The sequence below is a fragment of the Polypterus senegalus genome, chromosome 6, assembly GCF_016835505.1.
Source record: "Polypterus senegalus isolate Bchr_013 chromosome 6, ASM1683550v1, whole genome shotgun sequence".
NCBI classification, from domain to species: domain Eukaryota; kingdom Metazoa; phylum Chordata; class Cladistia; order Polypteriformes; family Polypteridae; genus Polypterus; species Polypterus senegalus.
The window spans coordinates 74,600,846-74,619,140 of record NC_053159.1 but is presented as its reverse complement, the minus strand read 5'-3'; the positions used below and the strand labels follow the sequence as shown (position 1 = coordinate 74,619,140).

Below are 18,295 nucleotides of genomic sequence, written 5' to 3'. Positions count from 1 at the left end.
TAATATTTGAATATGACTGCACCTCATTCTTTCCAGTATCCATCAAATTAATTTTTATCGATGTACAAGATTTATGTTCATCATTACTGCCCATTTTTATTTGTTTTTTTTGGCTTTGAGATTGAGACACTAGGGAATATCTTGACAATGTTTGGAGGTCATTCAGAGGATTATGATCTGTCCGTTAAAGCACACTTGAGTCATGCTAACCCTACTAATATGCAGGCAAAACTGTCAACATTGTGTTCACTACCGTATATACTCATGTATAAGACTGGTCTTGAACCCCGTAAAATCAGACACCGACTTATACTCCCGTTGAAAAATGCAACACTTTTTTTTACATCTTCTTGCCTCCAGTCGCATATCAGTTTCTCTTTATGTTACAGCAGCACAGGCACCAATTTCCTTTGCTATTTCAGTGCTGTTTAGTTTAAAACCAGCTTCATATTTTCTTCTGATCAAACGCTCCATCATAGATAAGGGATGCTCTTAAGATAAAGGTGTATGAGGCTGTGAGATCAAAAAAAAAAACACATCCGTGCAAACGCTGCTTTGGAATGGTTTGGGTATTACCGTGTGGTCACGTAGGCACAATACATAGAGCAAGAAAAAGGCAGTGTGCTGCATGGTTATTCTCTCAGGTGGGCATTAGCATATCATAATCTCTTGGTTTGAGTTTTCTGCCTTCAATTTATACAATGGACATTACAAAATACCATTATGGTAAAATCAAGTCCCAACTTATGCTCGAGTATATACGATATGTTGGAACAGTACAATCCCAATCCCATAGCCTAAGAAAAATGTTATCCAGCCTTTACAGCTGTATTTCTAAATTTTGGTAGGAATTAATGTTGCATTAAAATAAGAGAGGGTTTTTGGTGCCTCAACATGTATTATGGGTAGGGACACCACTGAATAGTGGGCTCTTTGTTCACAGATCTCTTCAGATTGGTTAGGGGATGCTACTTGTTTTCTTTTGATTTGGTACATAGATGTTTTGAATTAATAGTGCTGTCTAAATCAATGTGATGCAGTTCATGGAATGTATAATTAAAAACGTGGTATAACATTGAACTAAATTGACATTCAACAGTTTGATTACTTTTTTAGCCATGTAAATTGGTTTTGAATCTGGAGATTACACTTAATAAATGCTGATTTAAACCATGCTTGGGAGGATGCTGTTTTAATTTTTTAATCCATTCACATAGCTTTGGTTGAGCTGGAGATGTTTCAGTAGTCAACCTAATAACTGTGTTATGAGTAAAACCACTAGGGGTGAACTTTGTAATTTGTAGTGAACCTTTTATTTACTTTCATTTTCACTTTATTACCTTTGTGATTCAAGCTACTCTTTTAAACAAACTGTAGCTTTTAATTGGCCATGTTAGCCAAAATATGACCCTGACCTAAGCATTTTATAAAAGTTTGTGAATTCGTACTTGGTGTTTGTTTTTCTTTACATATATGCAATTAGTTATGTTCACACTTGATAGAGCTGACATACTCCCTTAAAGTAAATAACCTAATGTGGGGGTATAGGCTGCCTCTTTTTAATTCTGTAGTTTTTATATATGCTTCATCCTTTTCTTTTTTCATTAAGGTTAATGTTGGAAGAAGGAAAAAGAGGAAGAAGTCAAATGACAAGTTTTTATTAAGAATAATTTGAAGCTCAAAAATAAATGAAGCTGAATTTGTGAAAAAAAGAGAATGCATGCTTATTATAAGAAAAAAAGAAGTTTCCACTTGTAGAATATTTGCAGTGTGAGAAATGGGGAAGATGAAAGAAGTCAGAATTTGAAACAGAAGAAAGAAGAAAAGAAATAGCAATGAAGTTAAGATCAGAAGTAATCTGGGATAAGAAAGCACTGCGCTAAGTAATTTCTAGTCTGTTTGTGTCCCTGTATAATTTTTTTTTATAAGAGTGCATGCATTATCTATGTAATCATATACAGGGTTACTAAAGTCTTAATATGAGGGAATATTTATTAAACCTCAAGGCTGCTTACCCATTAATATATGAATGTTTAAATGTTAATAGTATTTAGACATAGACAATTTTTTATCTGGGTTTTTAAGGAAAACTCAGGCTTGTTACAGGTTGATCCAGAAATAGGAGTTTAATCAGGTGTTCAGATATCCAAAACGTGTATTTTCCGTAACACATTTTGTACTTCAGGACTTTGCTGCAAAATTAAATACTTTGGAATCAGCCTGTAGCAGGTTAAGATGTTAGAATTTTTATTTTATTAATTCACTTGGTTTTTATTTTTGATTCCCTAATCATTATCTGAAATTGACAAACTGGAATGCTTACCTTTAGGCCTCTCGTTCTGCTTCCCGAAGTCGAAGTCCAGTTGGATCAGGCAAATCTGCAAGCAGGTCTCCTGCTCAGTCCCCAGGACATTCACGATCCAAAGAGGGTTCCCACCACTCCAGATCAAAGTCAAGGTCACGTTCTAGATCAAAATCAAGGTTGGTTTTATCAACAGTTGCTTATTATATCTACATTAAATTGAAAATTGAATGATGATATTAAACTGATTTGTTTGTTAATGTGTTTGGAGGCTTTTTTTTTATTAAAAAAAAATCTTTGCTTTAATTTGCAATTTTTATGTATTTTGTATAGGTCACGTTCTCACCGTAGTTCTCGCCGACGTTACTCACGCTCACGTTCTAGGTCCCGATCACATCGGAGAAGATCCAGGAGTAGGTCATACAGTGGAGAATACCGCCGCCGAAGGAGTCACAGCCATTCTCCAATGTCTAATCGCAGACGTCACATTGGAAACCGAGTAAGGCTGTGTTTTTTGTACTGTGTTTTATTATAGCCTTGAGTTTTGAATCTAACAACCATTTACACACACGTTTTGTACTGAGCTGTGAAAAGGGTCCATTTTGACTATTCCAGTACAGCAAGCACTGTCAATAGAACTTGCTATGTGTGCATAATACTTGGATTACTTCAGTTTAAATTAAGGAACAAAAAATGTGGGCAACAGGAGCACCGCAGCATTTAGCATAACTCTCAGTGCTTTGTTTAAAAGGGTAAAAAAGCAAAGGTAATTGGGGCCGAGATTGTCTATTGTATTGCTTTGGGTGTTCCTCACTTCTCTGTGAGGGTTCATTTTAAACTTTTTTCTTGCTTTCTATGATTTTAATCCTTTAATTGTACTGCACGTACATGATCTTTTGCAATACAAAGTGGCACTAATTCTTTCTTATAATTTGTAGTGTTCCGTTTCAAAGATTTAACTGTATAGAATATGGAAACGAAATCCCACCTGGATAAATTGGAGGTTAAAGTAATGGAATAGTCCGTTTTTCTATTTTGCCTTACTGTGCATGTAAATTTTAGCTCCTGATTCATAAAGGTTAGCTGTCTAAACATGGTATAACACACAATCCTATACGGTAATGACCACAGTTGGGATATATTGTAAAAAATGTATGAAGAACTTTATGATAAAGCATAGTTTTAAACATGGTTTTCTGCTGAAAGTGTTTTGTGTGTGCATACTAAATTTAAGGGAATTTTGAGTGAATGTGCAACTTGACCCTTTTTTTTTTTTTTAATTTAAATAGGCAAATCCAGATCCCAACTGCTGTTTGGGGGTGTTTGGGTTGAGCCTTTATACAACAGAAAGAGACTTGAGAGAAGTATTTTCAAAATATGGTCCACTCGCTGATGTCAGTATAGTTTATGACCAGCAGTCTCGACGCTCAAGAGGATTTGCATTTGTTTATTTTGAAAACAAGGAAGACTCTAAGGAAGTAAGTGTTCCAGTTTAAGCTTAGTCTTTTTTTTTTTTTTTTTTTCCTAGCTTTGGCTTATACAGTGTATAGTACATGCAATTTATTGGCCTCTGCAGCTTTGGATGATCATATGCTTGCTTTTTAGGATAAGTAACCCAAGTAATACCCAAACATTCTAATGGCTGTGCTGTCAAAATTTGTTTAGCATCTAAACTAAAATGAATTTTATCCTACATACTATGGTTCTGCATCAGACTACTATTGTAAACATTTCATTTCCAGGAGGAAGAAACAGGGGAGTCATCAGCAGTAGGAATGCACCGGGCTTTATTTTTAAAGTACAACTTCCAGCCGTTGTTTTAACCTCGTTTTTAAAGGGATTTTTTTTTTTTTTCTATTGGATTTTAACCTTCACTATTTCACTTCTGTTTTTATGGATTATTTATTTGAAGACTTTGAAATGAGCTGCACTTGATTTATTTGAACAGTTTTTTGTTTTTAAATAAAAGCACTGTGCAGTTTTTGCACACCACCCCCTTGCTTCATTGTTTGTACCTCACTGCCCAGCTCATCGGTGACATTACCAATGGTGTTGGGTTCAAGGGCTCCCGGAAGGACGTTGGGAGCATGGAGCGAACATGCATCGTCACAGCATACACCATGTAGATTCAAGTGTGTGAAGATGCATTTAATGAGCAGCCATGTCCGTTACCATATTTTGTTTTGATTTATTTAGTTAATTTTTAAGCATCAAGTGACATGAATGTATGCAGTCAAATTTTATTTTTAATGCATCTTTGAAGTGTAATTATTAAGGACTTGCAGGTTAAAGTCTAGCTTCTTTAACATGATAGTCTGAAAGGTTCTCTTACCATGTTCTAGATCAGTGGTGGCGAACCTGTGGCACGCGTGCCAAAGGGGGCACTCAGAGCCCTCTTAGTGGGCACGCGCGCCGTCACCCGAGCACAGAGTTCGTTACTCTAAAGCCAGAGGAATGCGGGGCCGGGCTGCTCCCCTCACCGCCCCCCCCTCTTCACGCGCGCCGGAGGACTTTTCTCACATCCCCCGCCCTCTGCCCAGCAGCCCAATGGGAGCGCGTCCTTCCTCTCCTGTCTGGGGTAAGGCGGGCTGCACACATGCTGCTTGAGGGTGCGGCACAGACTGCAGCCTTTTGAGTCTGTGATTCCCGTGGTGGGGTCGGAGGGGATATGGTATAGCGGTTCCACAGCTCAAAATTGAAAAGGCCAGTTTTAACAGATAATTGCCGCACTCACGGCTTAAAGAGGGGTTATGGTAGAGTGGCCGGAGCGGTTTCCGGGAGCTTTGTGATGCGGGCAGTCCTCGCTTAAGCGCACAGGTGAGGAGTCGTCCGCATCTGTAATTATTGCCGGGAGTTGATAATCGCCACACCTGATCCACGACCCCGTAATATATAATGGAAGCTTTGGGGGAGGAGCTTAATAGGGAAGACCTGCGTGAAACACTTGAGAGGATCGAAAGGATGACAAAGGACAGCACAGCACAGTTAGTTATGAAAATGAAATCCTTAAAGTGTGGAATTCTCTGCCAAATAATCTTAAGTCAATGAAGGCACTTGAGATTGCCTTCCTTACTTTGTTTGGAACATCTTATGCTTGTGCGCAGCTGTTTTCAGCTTTGAATTAAATCAAATCTGACACCAGAAACAGACTAACAGATGACCTGAGTGCTTCATGTGTTGCTCTCAGACTTACAAAGTATGAGCCAAGGTTAGACAAATTATCAGCATGCATACAACAGCAAAAAGCACATTAATTGTTCAAAAGCAATGCAAACTTTTACCTTTCAACAAAAAGTTGTTTGTATCATTGAAAGCTCTGTTATTATGTTTTTCTTTTAAGACAAAAGATGTTAATGTATGAGTTGCTTTTCTAAACTAAAAGCTCAGTAGATAGACAGAGCATCAGTATTGGCAGTCCAGTCCAATTTACCATCCAGCTGCACTCCCAGGTATTTATAGGTCTGTACCCTCTGCACACACTCACCTCTGATGATCACGGGGTCCATGAGGGGCCTGGGCCTCCTAAAATCCACCACCAGCTCCTTGGTTATGCTGGTGTTCAGTTTTAGGTGGTATTCAGGTTAAATTGCCATGTTGGCACTTTGCGATAAATAAGTGGGTTTTGGATTGCAGTTTGGGCACTTGGTTTCTAAATGGTTCGCCATCACTGTTCTAGATCATTTTAGTTGTACCAATTTGCTTGTTAATTTTTTTTTTTCTTCAGGCTAAAGAGCGTGCTAATGGCATGGAACTTGATGGTCGTAGAATCAGAGTTGATTTCTCAATAACCAAGAGGCCACACACTCCTACCCCTGGAATTTACATGGGCAGACCAACATAGTAAGCCCTACCTAACTCTCTCACTATTTAGTATGAGCTACTGTTGTCTGAACCTGCTTTCTTTTATTTTCTCTTCAATGGCAACTTTATTTTTTCTTTGAAATGTTACCTACAATTTCAGGGGAGGCTTTGAAGATCTGTAGGAGCCAGAATTTTGGCTGGGTTTTAGGGGATCAAATACTTTTTTCACTCAATGACATGCAAATCAATATAACTTTAGTGTAGTGTGTTCTTTCTGGATTTTAGGTTAATATTCTGTCTGTCTCTCCATTAAAATGAAACTACCATAAAAATTAGACTATTCATTTCTTTGTAAGTAAGCAAACTTTCACACTCAGCAGGGGATTGAATAATTTTCCCTACTGTACTTTATCTTTAATATTGTAGGCATTGCATTACAAACTAGTAAATTGCATGTCGGTAAGGTATACAGTACTACATCTTATTCAAAACCTCTCATCACACAGTGTATTTATAAAGAATACTTGAGTATTCCTTACCTGACAGCATGTTTTCTGTTTTAAAGTGGTGGAGGATCGAGACGTTCCAGGGACTACTATGACAGGAGTTATGACCGAAGTTATGACAGATATGATGACCGAGATTACTACAGTCGGTCTTATCGGTGAGCAGTATATGTCTTTAAGAATTTTAGAAAATTATGTCTTGGACTATGTTTATGGTCAGTTGTTTGGAGTTATATCACTAATGCAAATTTGAAGTGGTTTGAATGAAATGTTTTAGTGGGCAGTCTTAAGTTACCATTTTTGCTTTTAACGTGGTTCACTATGGGAGGTATTTTCTGCAGAAATCAAGATGGTAAAATGAAAATGCCATCTCTTTTGCAATTTCATTTTCAAAGTCTGCATGCAAGAATGCTGTAAAAATAAAAATGAAACAACCCCATTTGCAATTTCATTTCAGCCTAGACTGCAGTGAAGCTGCAAAAATGAAAAAAAAAACACAACGCTGACGCCTCCTGCTGCTCATTGAAATTTAATTTTCCACTTTGCATTTTCAAGTTTTTAATATGCAAATAGTGAGGTCAGTGGGTGGGGCTTGATTTTTTTTTCCCCCTGTCCTTCGTAGCTGTAGAGCCACTTTGATGCAATACTTCTCACTTGGTCTGTGTTCAGTTGACCTGTTTTTGATCTTTTCACTCCTGTACTGCAAGCTTCACAGCAAAACTCTCTCAAAATCTGAAGACCTTGCATAATTGCAGAATTAATTTCTGCAGAAATTAATGTGCAATTTAATTTCAATATTTAACATGACAAGTTGACCTTTATTACATCATAGTTTACATTTATTTACACAAGTGGAAATGGGTTGCTGTGTAATTTTGTAGTATTTTACTGTCAACACTGAGCATTGTGATGGCTTGTCAGCAGAGGTGCTAAAGAGCCTCAACGCTCTGATCTGTAACCTAGGGCCTCATGCATAATGCCGTGTGTAGAATTCATACTAAAAATGGCGTATGGACGAAAGTCAAAATGTGCATATGCACAAAAATAGTAGTACAAATCCATGCAGAAGCCAACTTCCATGCACTTCCACTACATAAATCCCTGTCCGCATGAATGATGCTCGTGCGTGCACCTGCTGCCCTTCCCTGGCTCCTCCCAGAATTACGTCTTTTTGAATATGCAAATCAATATAAATATTCCCTTACGTTCCGTGTTCTGTGAAAAAGACGCTGGCAAAAATACGGGCGGAAAACAGAATTTCAGCAAATGTCAAGTGGAGGCAATGAAAAATGTACTATTTGTTGTTTTAAGCAGTTGTATAAACAACAATTGGATGTTGATCAAAGTCGCACAGTGACCATAATAAAAAAAAAAAAAAAGTGGTCAGATATCAAAGTCACCGTGAAAAGATGATTCATAGCTCAATGTCTGACTGTCATATGGAAGCATTTTAGGAATACAGAAGGGGGAGCTCAGTGTCAACTTTAATCTCAATTTCCACTTTAAACACGTAGTTTATTTTGTAATGAAAGTAGAATATCAAACTTCATCTTAAAATCATTACATTTTCTGGGGGCAATTTAAATAGACTGCGTCAATGACTGAGGCAGCATGTGCTAGATGCTGTATCCCAGTAATTCTCTTTCCGATTAGCTGCTGTAGAGCTGTGATTCCACATTCAGATAGAGTGGGTTAAAATTGAGTGGTGCACTGGGAGTAACAATGCTAAAGCAGCTATGATATTTGTAATAGCTTGGAATGCGGTTTGCAGTGCCTGTTCAGTAAACTTAAAAAAAAAAAAACAAAAAAAAAAACTGGTACATCTTCACACCAGGAGGGTTGTCTGCTTGCCTACAGCTGCATTGCCCTTAACATCCCCATTCGGCCACCTGCACTGTTATAAAGAGCTGGAAGTGGCCGCTGGGGACAATGGCTTTGAAGGGAGGGCAATGCAACGGCACAGGAAAAGTTGCATTTACCAGGGGAGAATCGCCAAAAAATTGAGCTGGCATTGTGTCATCAGTAGTAGGAGTGCCTTAAAAAAAGATCTTTTCAAACTAGTGCAGCAAAAGGCAAGCAGTTCTTTTAAGGATAGCAAGTCACCCCAGTGATATAAACACCATTGCAGTACTCTATGCTGAAGCTACACTATTAATACTACAGAAATACAAAGCATCCCTTTTCTACTTCAGTGTAAATAAATGTAAATTATGATAGTACAGGCTGATTTCTGTAATGTTAAATGTTGTAACTAAATTGCATATTCAGATCTACAATTATGCATTGTCTTCAGTTTTGTGAGACGGTTTCACTATGAAGCTTGCAGTACAGGGGTGAAAAGATCATAATCATATTAGAATACTTCAACAGTGTTTAATTTATCGATCAAAGTGGATCTACAGCTACGAAGTACAAAGCATTGTGGGAGATCAAGGTGCAAAGCCCATCCCTTTGACCAATGCTATTTGCATGTTAAGAAAATGAAGATGCAAAGTGGAAATGCATTTTACTTTTTATTTTTGCAGCTTCATTATGGTTCAGGCTTAATGAAATTGCAAATGGGATTATTTCATTTTAATTTTTGTAGCATTTTTGCACGCCAACTTTGAAAATGAAATTGCGTTTTCATTTTATAATTTTGGCAGAAAATATCTCCCATAGATGCTGCAGATACGAGTGGACCTGATAAATTTTATATGTACTTTTACCTATTTTTTTGATACTGTTCTTTAGCATTTTAACTTTATTCACAGAAATTAAGTAGCAAATGAGCAAAGTACAACTACGTATGTTGCGTGTATGTTTTTGCAGCTTGACCTGACGTGTATTTAAATTGAACTATATGCTGCTGCTGATTGAATTTGATTGTTAAATAGACAGTGTATTGTGGTAAAGGCTCTTTGTGTAAAACCAATGTATTAATAGTCACAAAACATTTTTCTTTTTGTACAATATTGTCCCCAAACCTATATAATATAATGCAATAAATTTTAGCAAGCATGTTTTAGAGAGATTTACTGACATTTGTCATGTGTCTGAAGACAAGCCTTAAAATGGGCCAAACCACATGCTTGTCTATCTGAGGAAAAATTAAGGTGTAAAATGGAAAGTACTTTACAGTGGGGGGGGAAAAATCCCTTTGTGGTAGTTAAAGGTATTTGTTCTTTTGAATAAATTGAGTGATTCTGATAGCAAAGATGCTGTTGTTTGTTCCAGACTCTGAGTCTTTAGCTCTGTCTGAATGTCCCGATGAAGTTAAAAAAATAAAAATACCAAGAGTTTTTTCCACTGATGTACACTTCATTGAAAAGCCTTAGTATCTTTCAGCATAAAGTGGCACATTTATACATGTCGTTGGCTTAATTTGTAACTAAATTAAAAGGTGTCAATTTTTTGGGGGTTGAACTCCTATTTAGGCATGACGAAAGATTTAAATTATCTCAAACTAAGTTTATCCTAGATTTGATTAGGGCCCCCACCAAAAAAAACTGTAGGTGTATTTTAGCACTTGAACATGTTCCTGACTCTTGCAACTGAAATTGCCTAGCCATGTTTCTGTTGAGGAGTTAAAGAAAAAAAATGAGGCTTTCTCTGATGGTCTGTCTGTTTGTATTTTGTAGACGTAGATCTCCTTCACCTTACTACAGCCGTGGAGGATACAGGTCTCGTTCTAGGTCTCGGTCATACTCCCCACGTAAGATTTATCCTTTATTCCATGTTTTTTATTATTTCAGAACACTAATGATCATTCTGGGTGAATGCCTTTTTTAATGAAGTTCCAGTCTGTTTACATCATGATTTGTTTTGAATATGATGGTGTTGAAAACATTGCCTTAATCTGGCCAGTCATACATTTAATGTTCCATTAAAATATGCACCACATAACTTAACCTTTTTTTATATGATTTTGACCCACATTTCTCTTGAATCTTTAGCAGACAAAATCTATTTAAGTTATACTTTAGTGAACTTAATTCATTTTTTCTTTATTCCTAAATTAAGAAGGCATTGGCTGTTGTAATGGCTTGAGCTATGTAGAAATTACGGAATCACGGAAAATATCTGGCTAAAGATAGCCTTTTTGCTTAGTGGTTTTGGCAAAGCAAATAAGCAAACTATAAGAATAAACTCCTCATGTATAGTCCAACTGTAAATTTGTTCAGAATATTTAAAATTCACAATCCATTTTTAATTTTATTTTGAACATCCCAATACATAACTCTAAGACATAAAAATTCAAGAAGGGTGCTGGCTTAGCATGTTTGAATCAAATAAGCACAAGCACCAGGATGGCTTCATCCTGGCATTGTCTGTATCCATAATACAGTAAAAACCTTGATTTATTTTTTAGGGGTCGGGACCATGGCTGTGATGGATAAGAGAAAAGACAAATAATAGAACAGATACTTAAACAAATTTAGCATATATTATTTTTAATAAAATAGTGATATTTATTTACAAAAAGTTAACAATATATAGTATTAACAAAATTAATTTATATAATATTGTAATGACCAGCGTAATAAAAAAATATAACTTGGAGGTACTGGAATCTTCATTCTGTAACAAATGATGCCCTGTCTTGTACTCCATTATCTGTGTTAAACAGCACATCTCCAAAATAACAGAAAGCTTTCCCTACTAGTAATTGTCTCCTTACTCCCTACTCAAGACTTCCTTGTTCTCCCAACTTCTATCACTCCTCTCCTAAGAGGTGTGTCTGCACAGAAGCCGTTCACCCAGTCCTATCACTTACAGCAATTCATTCCACCCTTTCTGCTCCCGCACAGCACATCACAATATATTAACAAAACATAATATAACAGAATTTAAAAAGAAAATTATAATGCCGAACATTAATACAGAATAACATTACAGCAAGTTTTCCATTTTTAACAATTTTTTTGTTTTGTTGGCATCACGCTTTATATGGTTCAGTGTTCTTCATACTCTATGAATTGAACCAGTTTTTTTGACATTTTGTAAAAATGTATTTCATTTTTTTGTGGCAATTCCAACACCGCATACCTATGTTTTGGCCATAACAAAATATAGTAGCTTAAATATAACCAGAGAGATGCTGAGTGTTAGTAACTGACACTGTCTTTTCAAAATGTGGCATGACACGTGGTGCTGGGGAAAAAACACTACATATTAGCACAAGGGAGAGTTATAATATTCACAGCTCTCAACTTATAAATAAGCCAGGAAATTCAGTGATGCGAAGCTTGTGTAGAAGTAATTTTTTTTTTATAGTAAATCCCCATTTATTTACACTTTTATGAATATGTGCAAAGATAACACAGTGGTAGTTGATTGATTGAATAAAATTATACAGAGAGCTATTAAATGAAGGTTTCTGACAAGCAGGGGTACCATGTCTTGTACTCCCTTTTACTCTCTCACCTTTTGGATTATGTTAAAAAAAAATGCTTGAACCAGAGTTTGATCTCCTGAAGTGTTCTATTTTACACTTCTGAAACGGTGTTGTTTTTATGTAGCATTTTACTTAATTAGGCCTTGTTTTTGAAATAATTGAGAGTAGAAACTTTACCAGTTCAAAACGTATTGGTTGCAGCTTGCTTAATTTAAGCCATTTAAAAAAATTATTTATATATATATTTATTTTGCTTAAGCTTTCTTGCTTTAAAACTGTGCTAGTCTAATGCACATCTGAAGTATCCTGGTGTAATTTGTGTGAAAATGTATACAATTAACCCTTTTTTTTTTCTCTCTCTCTCCCTCCACCACTCTTCTTTTTAGGTCATTACTGACAAGCAAGATGTCCCAGTAGTTTGTAATGTTTCAGGAATTTTTTTTCCGGAAGAGTGCTGCTTTTTTCAAGTTGGAAGATTTTTTCCGTGTACTTTTATTTTTTTATTTTTTTTTCTTTTTTCTTTTTTTGCATCTTCATTGTTAGGAGACAATTAAATTTAAAATGCAGGGTTTTCATCCTGGTGCAAATTGTTTCTGTAGTTTTCCCTCATATTGTGAGTGTTCAGCCTATCTTTGTGAAATGTCAGTTTTCACTTGGTTTCTGTTCCATTGATATGGCTTATTGTAAGCAGTACAGGGTGTCATGTATACGCTTTTAAATTTGTAGTAAGTGAGCAATAAAAATGCTTCTTTACATGTTCTGCTTTTTTCTTTTCAAGACCGCATAAACCAGTCTTCCAAGTTTTGGCACCTGCACGCTCGGTCTGTAATAATGCAGTATTTCTCAATCACTGGGGCACAACCCAGATGCTGCTGATTGGTTGCAGGCTGCTGTCATTGGTGCATGAATGAATCACAGTGTGTCACCTAAATGATTAGCAGCATAGCAAGAAATGTTTCCCTGTATAAGGGAAAGTGGTATAAGCTGAATGCATTAGCCACGTGGACCAGCACCGATCAAAACAAACCTTTAAAATGCCTTCTAAGAGTCAGAACACACATGGGACCCTGGGAAATTAGTTTTGATAATGAAAGATTTATTACTGTGGCTGGTGTTGAGTTTCTAGAACATTACCCTATTTTCCTGTGGCCCTAAGTCCGAAATATTGCAACTCAGCTGTAGATCAATATACATGACTGTATTTAGCCTTTAGCATTAAAGCGACTTAATTACATTAGTGCATCATGCAATGGCCCAACACCTCACTTTGGATTTAATTCTGCCTTCTGCCTAGTTCTTTGGCTTTATGCTTCAACCCTTGTCACAGCCCCTTAGACTGAAAGGTTTGTTTCCTCTTAACAACCAATTCTGCAGGGTCAAGCTCAAACCCAAAACCATCGCGAATACCCTCAGTTTATTCATGCAAGTTTAAAAGTGCATTCATCTATCTAAGTAGTTGTAGTGCAATTCATTCACAATTTTTGTATTCAAAGAGAATTGTATGGTCTTAAATACTATACATCAAAATACACAAGCTATGGGTAAAGTATTTACTTGGCATTTCTGATAATTAAGAACCTGGTGGCTAACTCATTGCAAGTGAAACAATTGACTTACCTTGTCTATTTATTACTGACTTGGTCCTTGTCTTGCTCAGACTTTTTGAACTAGAATAAGTGGCTTCAAAAAACAAATAGGTGAACATTTTACAGATTTAAAGGGGACCATTCTTTCTAGAAAAGGTTAATTAAACTTGATAAAAACATTAGGTTTTTAATATAGTAGGTGTCAGACAGTTCTCTTTAGTTTACCTTATGTACCTACTAATGGTAATGTCTTAGAATAAATAAATGTGACTCAACGGTTTGCATGTAATGATGAATACACTCAAACTTATGTAGGATTTTCATGGTTCAAATATAAGTTGCTAGGATGGATGTCCACTATGGCCTTAAAGTATAATTACCATGCTGGTAACTGGGAAAGTTTAGAAGACATCATACATAAGGCAATTGAAAGGTATGGGTCCACTTTGGATTTATATGCTGCATCAGTGTTGCTTGGATTTAAACCCATGTAGGTAAGTATGTATTAAATTTAACTCATGTAGCAGTAGTTGGTTTATGCATTCATTTTAAGTGTCTTGTACCTTATTTAAGCTAACATTATGTGTAGACATGACACTTGTAGCACACTCCAGGCTCACATATGGAACCTAGTACATTAATGTTTTGTAGAGGAGGTGGCCGATCTGGTAAGTTAAAATAAGTAAACCGGAGTAGTCTCTGTGAGTGACGTATCTTGCATGGCTATATTTTTGCTCATTGGGTGATTAATTACCGGGCATCTTTTACAGGGAAAGCTGGAAAGATGTCTACCATGGTCAATGGCAAATGTTTTGTATCAATACAGATTTTACTCTATTGTTAATTACACTGGTATACAGTGATTTTGGTGCCAATGATGTCTGAACGGTTTTATATTAAGTTTATGGTGCTAATTAAGAATGACTTTGGTTTTGCCAGACTGGCTCTAGTTTCTGAGATTTAATAGTTAACGCAGCACGTTTGAAAAGCATTCAGAATTGCAAGAATATTTTTATTTTAGTTACAACTAGTAAGTAAACAGTAACATCATACAAAAAAAATTAAAAATATCTTAACAGTGATAGGAAAAAAGTATGTATGATTTGACTAATTAATACAATATTAATTAGTTATTTGTTAATGTCCATGCTTCAATAAAACACCTTATGCGATTTCCTTTTGTGTGTGTCATCAGGACAATCCTATTGGAAACTCCACCAGTAGTCTCCCATCATGTGTATGTTCTATCTGCCTTTATCTCTCCTCCTTCACCTTCATATCCTGGTGGAACCTCTTGCCTTGTTCCTCGCTGAAGTCTCCAAGGTTATCTGGAAATCTGTTTAAATGGCTATGGAGAGAGTGCATCTTTATGCTCGTATTAACTCCCAAATTTCTGAAGTTGGCAAGCATATCTTGCACCAATTCCTCATAATTGTCTACTCTGTGATCACCCAAGTAGTTCTTCACAACAGACAAAATTCTTTAAGGCTGATGCCTGTCATTCATGCATTTGGTAAAATTGGAATCGTTCATGAGTTTATGAATTTGAGGACCATCAAAGATTCCAGCTTTTAGTTTTTCCATGCTCAGTCCAGAGAATGATCTACAAATGCACTTGAAGCAATTGCATGTTTTGTCCAAAGCCCTAACAAATTGCTTTATCAATCCTAGCTTAATATGAAGCGGTGGGAGAATGATTGTGTTCTTGTCCGCCAGCGGCTTGTTGATGATATTCGCAGCGCCAACAATAATTTATTCCCTTGTAGGCCATGACACTTTTGCCCAATGATCTCGCTTTGCCCTGCTATCTGAGGCACATGAAGCATTTAAGCATGGGTGTATTGTGTATCCAGATTGCTGCCCAAGCAAGAAGTTCACCATCTTCCACTGATGTTCATAATGGATTTTATGCAATATGATTTTTACATTTTCATATTTTTTTGTTGAGTGAGATGGGAAGAGACGCATGATTACCATTGTGCAGGAGAACACATTTCAAGCTTCTAATGGAGCTGTCTGTAAAAAGCAACCAGTCTTCTGGTTGATATTCTGTTAGTCCCATTTGAAGTACAATTCCTGGGATATCATTGCAGTATACAAGTTCTTCCTCTTGGTTAAAATATGGGAGAAGCCTCTCTTATCTGATAGGCTGTAGTTTTAACTTCCGCCTTTATAAGATTTCATTCATTAAGTCTGGACGCTAAAATTTCAGATGCTTTGACAGATGTAAGTCTGAATCAGGTCATTGAGTTCTTTTTGGCTTAATGGTTGAGGCGTCGAAGAGCTTCCCTCAAATTCACTTCCACTGCTACTACCTGCCATACGCTCCAATCCCTGCCTCTCTTCAGAGTCTGACAGTGGCTGGTTTGATAGTCTGGTAAGCACTTGTATGGGAACGTCATTGCCATGTGGAATAGGTCGTCTTGCTGATTCCATATCAGGATAATCCCACCGAGCTTTCTTGTAACGATTTAAAGCCTTTAATCTTTACAACACAAAAATAACAATCATTGTGGTGGTTTTCTGGTTCTCTCCATACCATTGGCACACCAAAGTTTAAACTTTTTCTTTCACCTTTTGTCAACTGTCCTAGGTGCTCCACACGTTTTGCAAACCATATGTGCATTATTTTCATGGATGTCCATTATCTTAAAAACTAAAATAAATTCAGCAAAAGTAATGGGATTTTTGAATTCAGCACCCTCAAAATACCTTAAATTATTCAAAAAAACCTTGGCACCTGGAAAAAAAAATTTTTTTTTTTGGTAGATTTGTGTTATAGTTTAACATGAGGTTTGCCAGTTACCACTGATAAAGCACTCTGAGCCCCTCAAGGTGAAATCAACAGATAGTTGAAAACTGAGTACAGTAGTTGAGAAATTCGGGTTATATTGCGTGGGTGTTCCCATGGATTTAAATGTGAAGATGATTAAACCATGCAAAAGCAGCAAGTCATGAGGTGCATGGGAAGGAGAAGCATTTGATGGCAAATGTTTAAGATTGAAAGTGAAGGTTTCATCAACAACATGAAGGAATGCGGTGATTGGTACACCTAAAATGCCTGTGTGTGATCTACAGACTTTTTTTACCTTGAGTACTCCAGTGCTGCTCCTGTAAACGCATTCGGTGAATTAGTGATTCCAGTTTGGCTGACCATCTTGCCCTAGGACTTTGTCCTGCTTTATGGGCCAGTGCTGTGAAGATAGGCTTGAGACCCTGCAGCCCTGAATTACAGGTGCCGGTCATAAAATTTAGAATATCATAACAAAGTTGATTTATTTCAGTAATTCCATTCAAAAAAGTGAAACTTGTATATTAGATTAATTCATTACACACAGATTGATGTATTTCAAATGTTTCTTTTAATTTTGATGATTATAACTGACCACTAATGAAAGTCCCAAATTCAGTATCTCGGAAAATTAGAATATAAATTAAGACCAATGCCAAAAAAATTTTTAGTAACGTTGGCCAACTGAAAGGTATGCACATAAGTTGAGCATGTACAGCACCCAATATTTAATTGGGGCTCCTTTGGCCTGGATTACTGCAGCAATGTGGCGTGGCATGAAGTCTATCAGTCTGTGGCACTGCTCAGGTGTTATGAGAGCCCATGTTGCTCTGATAGTGGCCTTCAGCTCTTCTGAATTGTTGTGTCTGGTGTATTGCATCTTCCTCTTCACAATACCCCATAGATTTTTGTATGGGGTTAAGGTCAGGCAAGTTTGCTGGCCAATCGTGAACAGGGATACCATGGCCCTTAAACCAGGTACTGGTAGTTTTGGCACTTTGTGCAGGTGCCATGCCCTGTTGGATAATGAAATCTGCATCTCCATAAAGTTTGTCAGCAGCAGGAAGCATGAAGTGCTCAAAAACTTCCTGGTAGATGGCTGTGTTGACCTTGGACCTCAGAAAACACAATGGACCAACACCAGCAGATGACATGGCACCCCAAACCATCACTGACTGTGGAAACTTTACACTGGACCTCAAGCAATGTGGATTCTGTGCCTCTTCTCTCTTCCAACAGACTCTGGGACCTTGATTTCCAAATGAAATAAAAAATTTACTTTCATAAGAGAACATAACTTTGGACCACTCGGCAGCAGTCCAGTCGAGACGCTTCTGACGTTCTCTCTTGTTCAAGAGTGGCTTGACACAAGGAATGCGACAGCTGAAACCCATGTCTTGAAGCACTGACTTCAGCTTCAGTCCACTCTTTGTGAATCTCCCCCCCAGTTTTGAATGGGTTTTGTTTCACAATCCTCTCCAGGGTGTGATTATCCCTATTGCTTGTACACTTTTTTTCTACCAAATCTTATCCTTCCCTTCGCCTCTCTATTAATGTGTTTGGACACAGTGCTCTGTGAACAGCCAGCCTCTTTAGCAATGACCTTTTGTGTCTTGCCCTCCTTGTACAAGGTGTCAATGGTCGTCTTTTTGACAACTGTCAAGTCAGCAGTCTTCACCATGATTGTGTAGCCTACAGAACTAGACTGAGAGACCATTTAAAGGCTTTTTCAGGTGTTTTGAGTTAATTAGCTGATTAGAGTGTGGCACCAGGTGTCTTCAATATTGAACCTTTTCACAATATTCTAATTTTCCAAGATACTGAATTTGGGACTTTCATTAGTTGTCAGTTATCATCAAAATTAAAAAAAAAAAAATTGAAATACATCGGTCTGTGTGTAATGAATGAATCTTATATGCAAGTTTCACTTTT

The 18,295-nt window shown here is 37.0% G+C and overlaps 1 protein-coding gene across 2 annotated transcripts in view; it reads left to right on the top strand.

The window, feature by feature from the left end:
• Nucleotides 1–12,741, top strand: part of tra2b (transformer 2 beta homolog) — a 35,381-nt gene extending 22,640 nt beyond the window's left edge. For both annotated transcript variants that reach the window (XM_039756348.1, XM_039756347.1), the window contains exons 2-8: nt 2,330–2,481; nt 2,636–2,801; nt 3,592–3,780; nt 6,027–6,142; nt 6,669–6,767; nt 10,230–10,303; nt 12,373–12,741. In XM_039756348.1, coding sequence (XP_039612282.1) covers nt 2,330–2,481; nt 2,636–2,801; nt 3,592–3,780; nt 6,027–6,142; nt 6,669–6,767; nt 10,230–10,303; nt 12,373–12,383 — 807 coding nt within the window. In that variant the 3' untranslated portion in view covers nt 12,384–12,741. The remainder of the gene's footprint in view (nt 1–2,329; nt 2,482–2,635; nt 2,802–3,591; nt 3,781–6,026; nt 6,143–6,668; nt 6,768–10,229; nt 10,304–12,372) is intronic.
• Nucleotides 12,742–18,295: the final 5,554 nt, after the last annotated feature.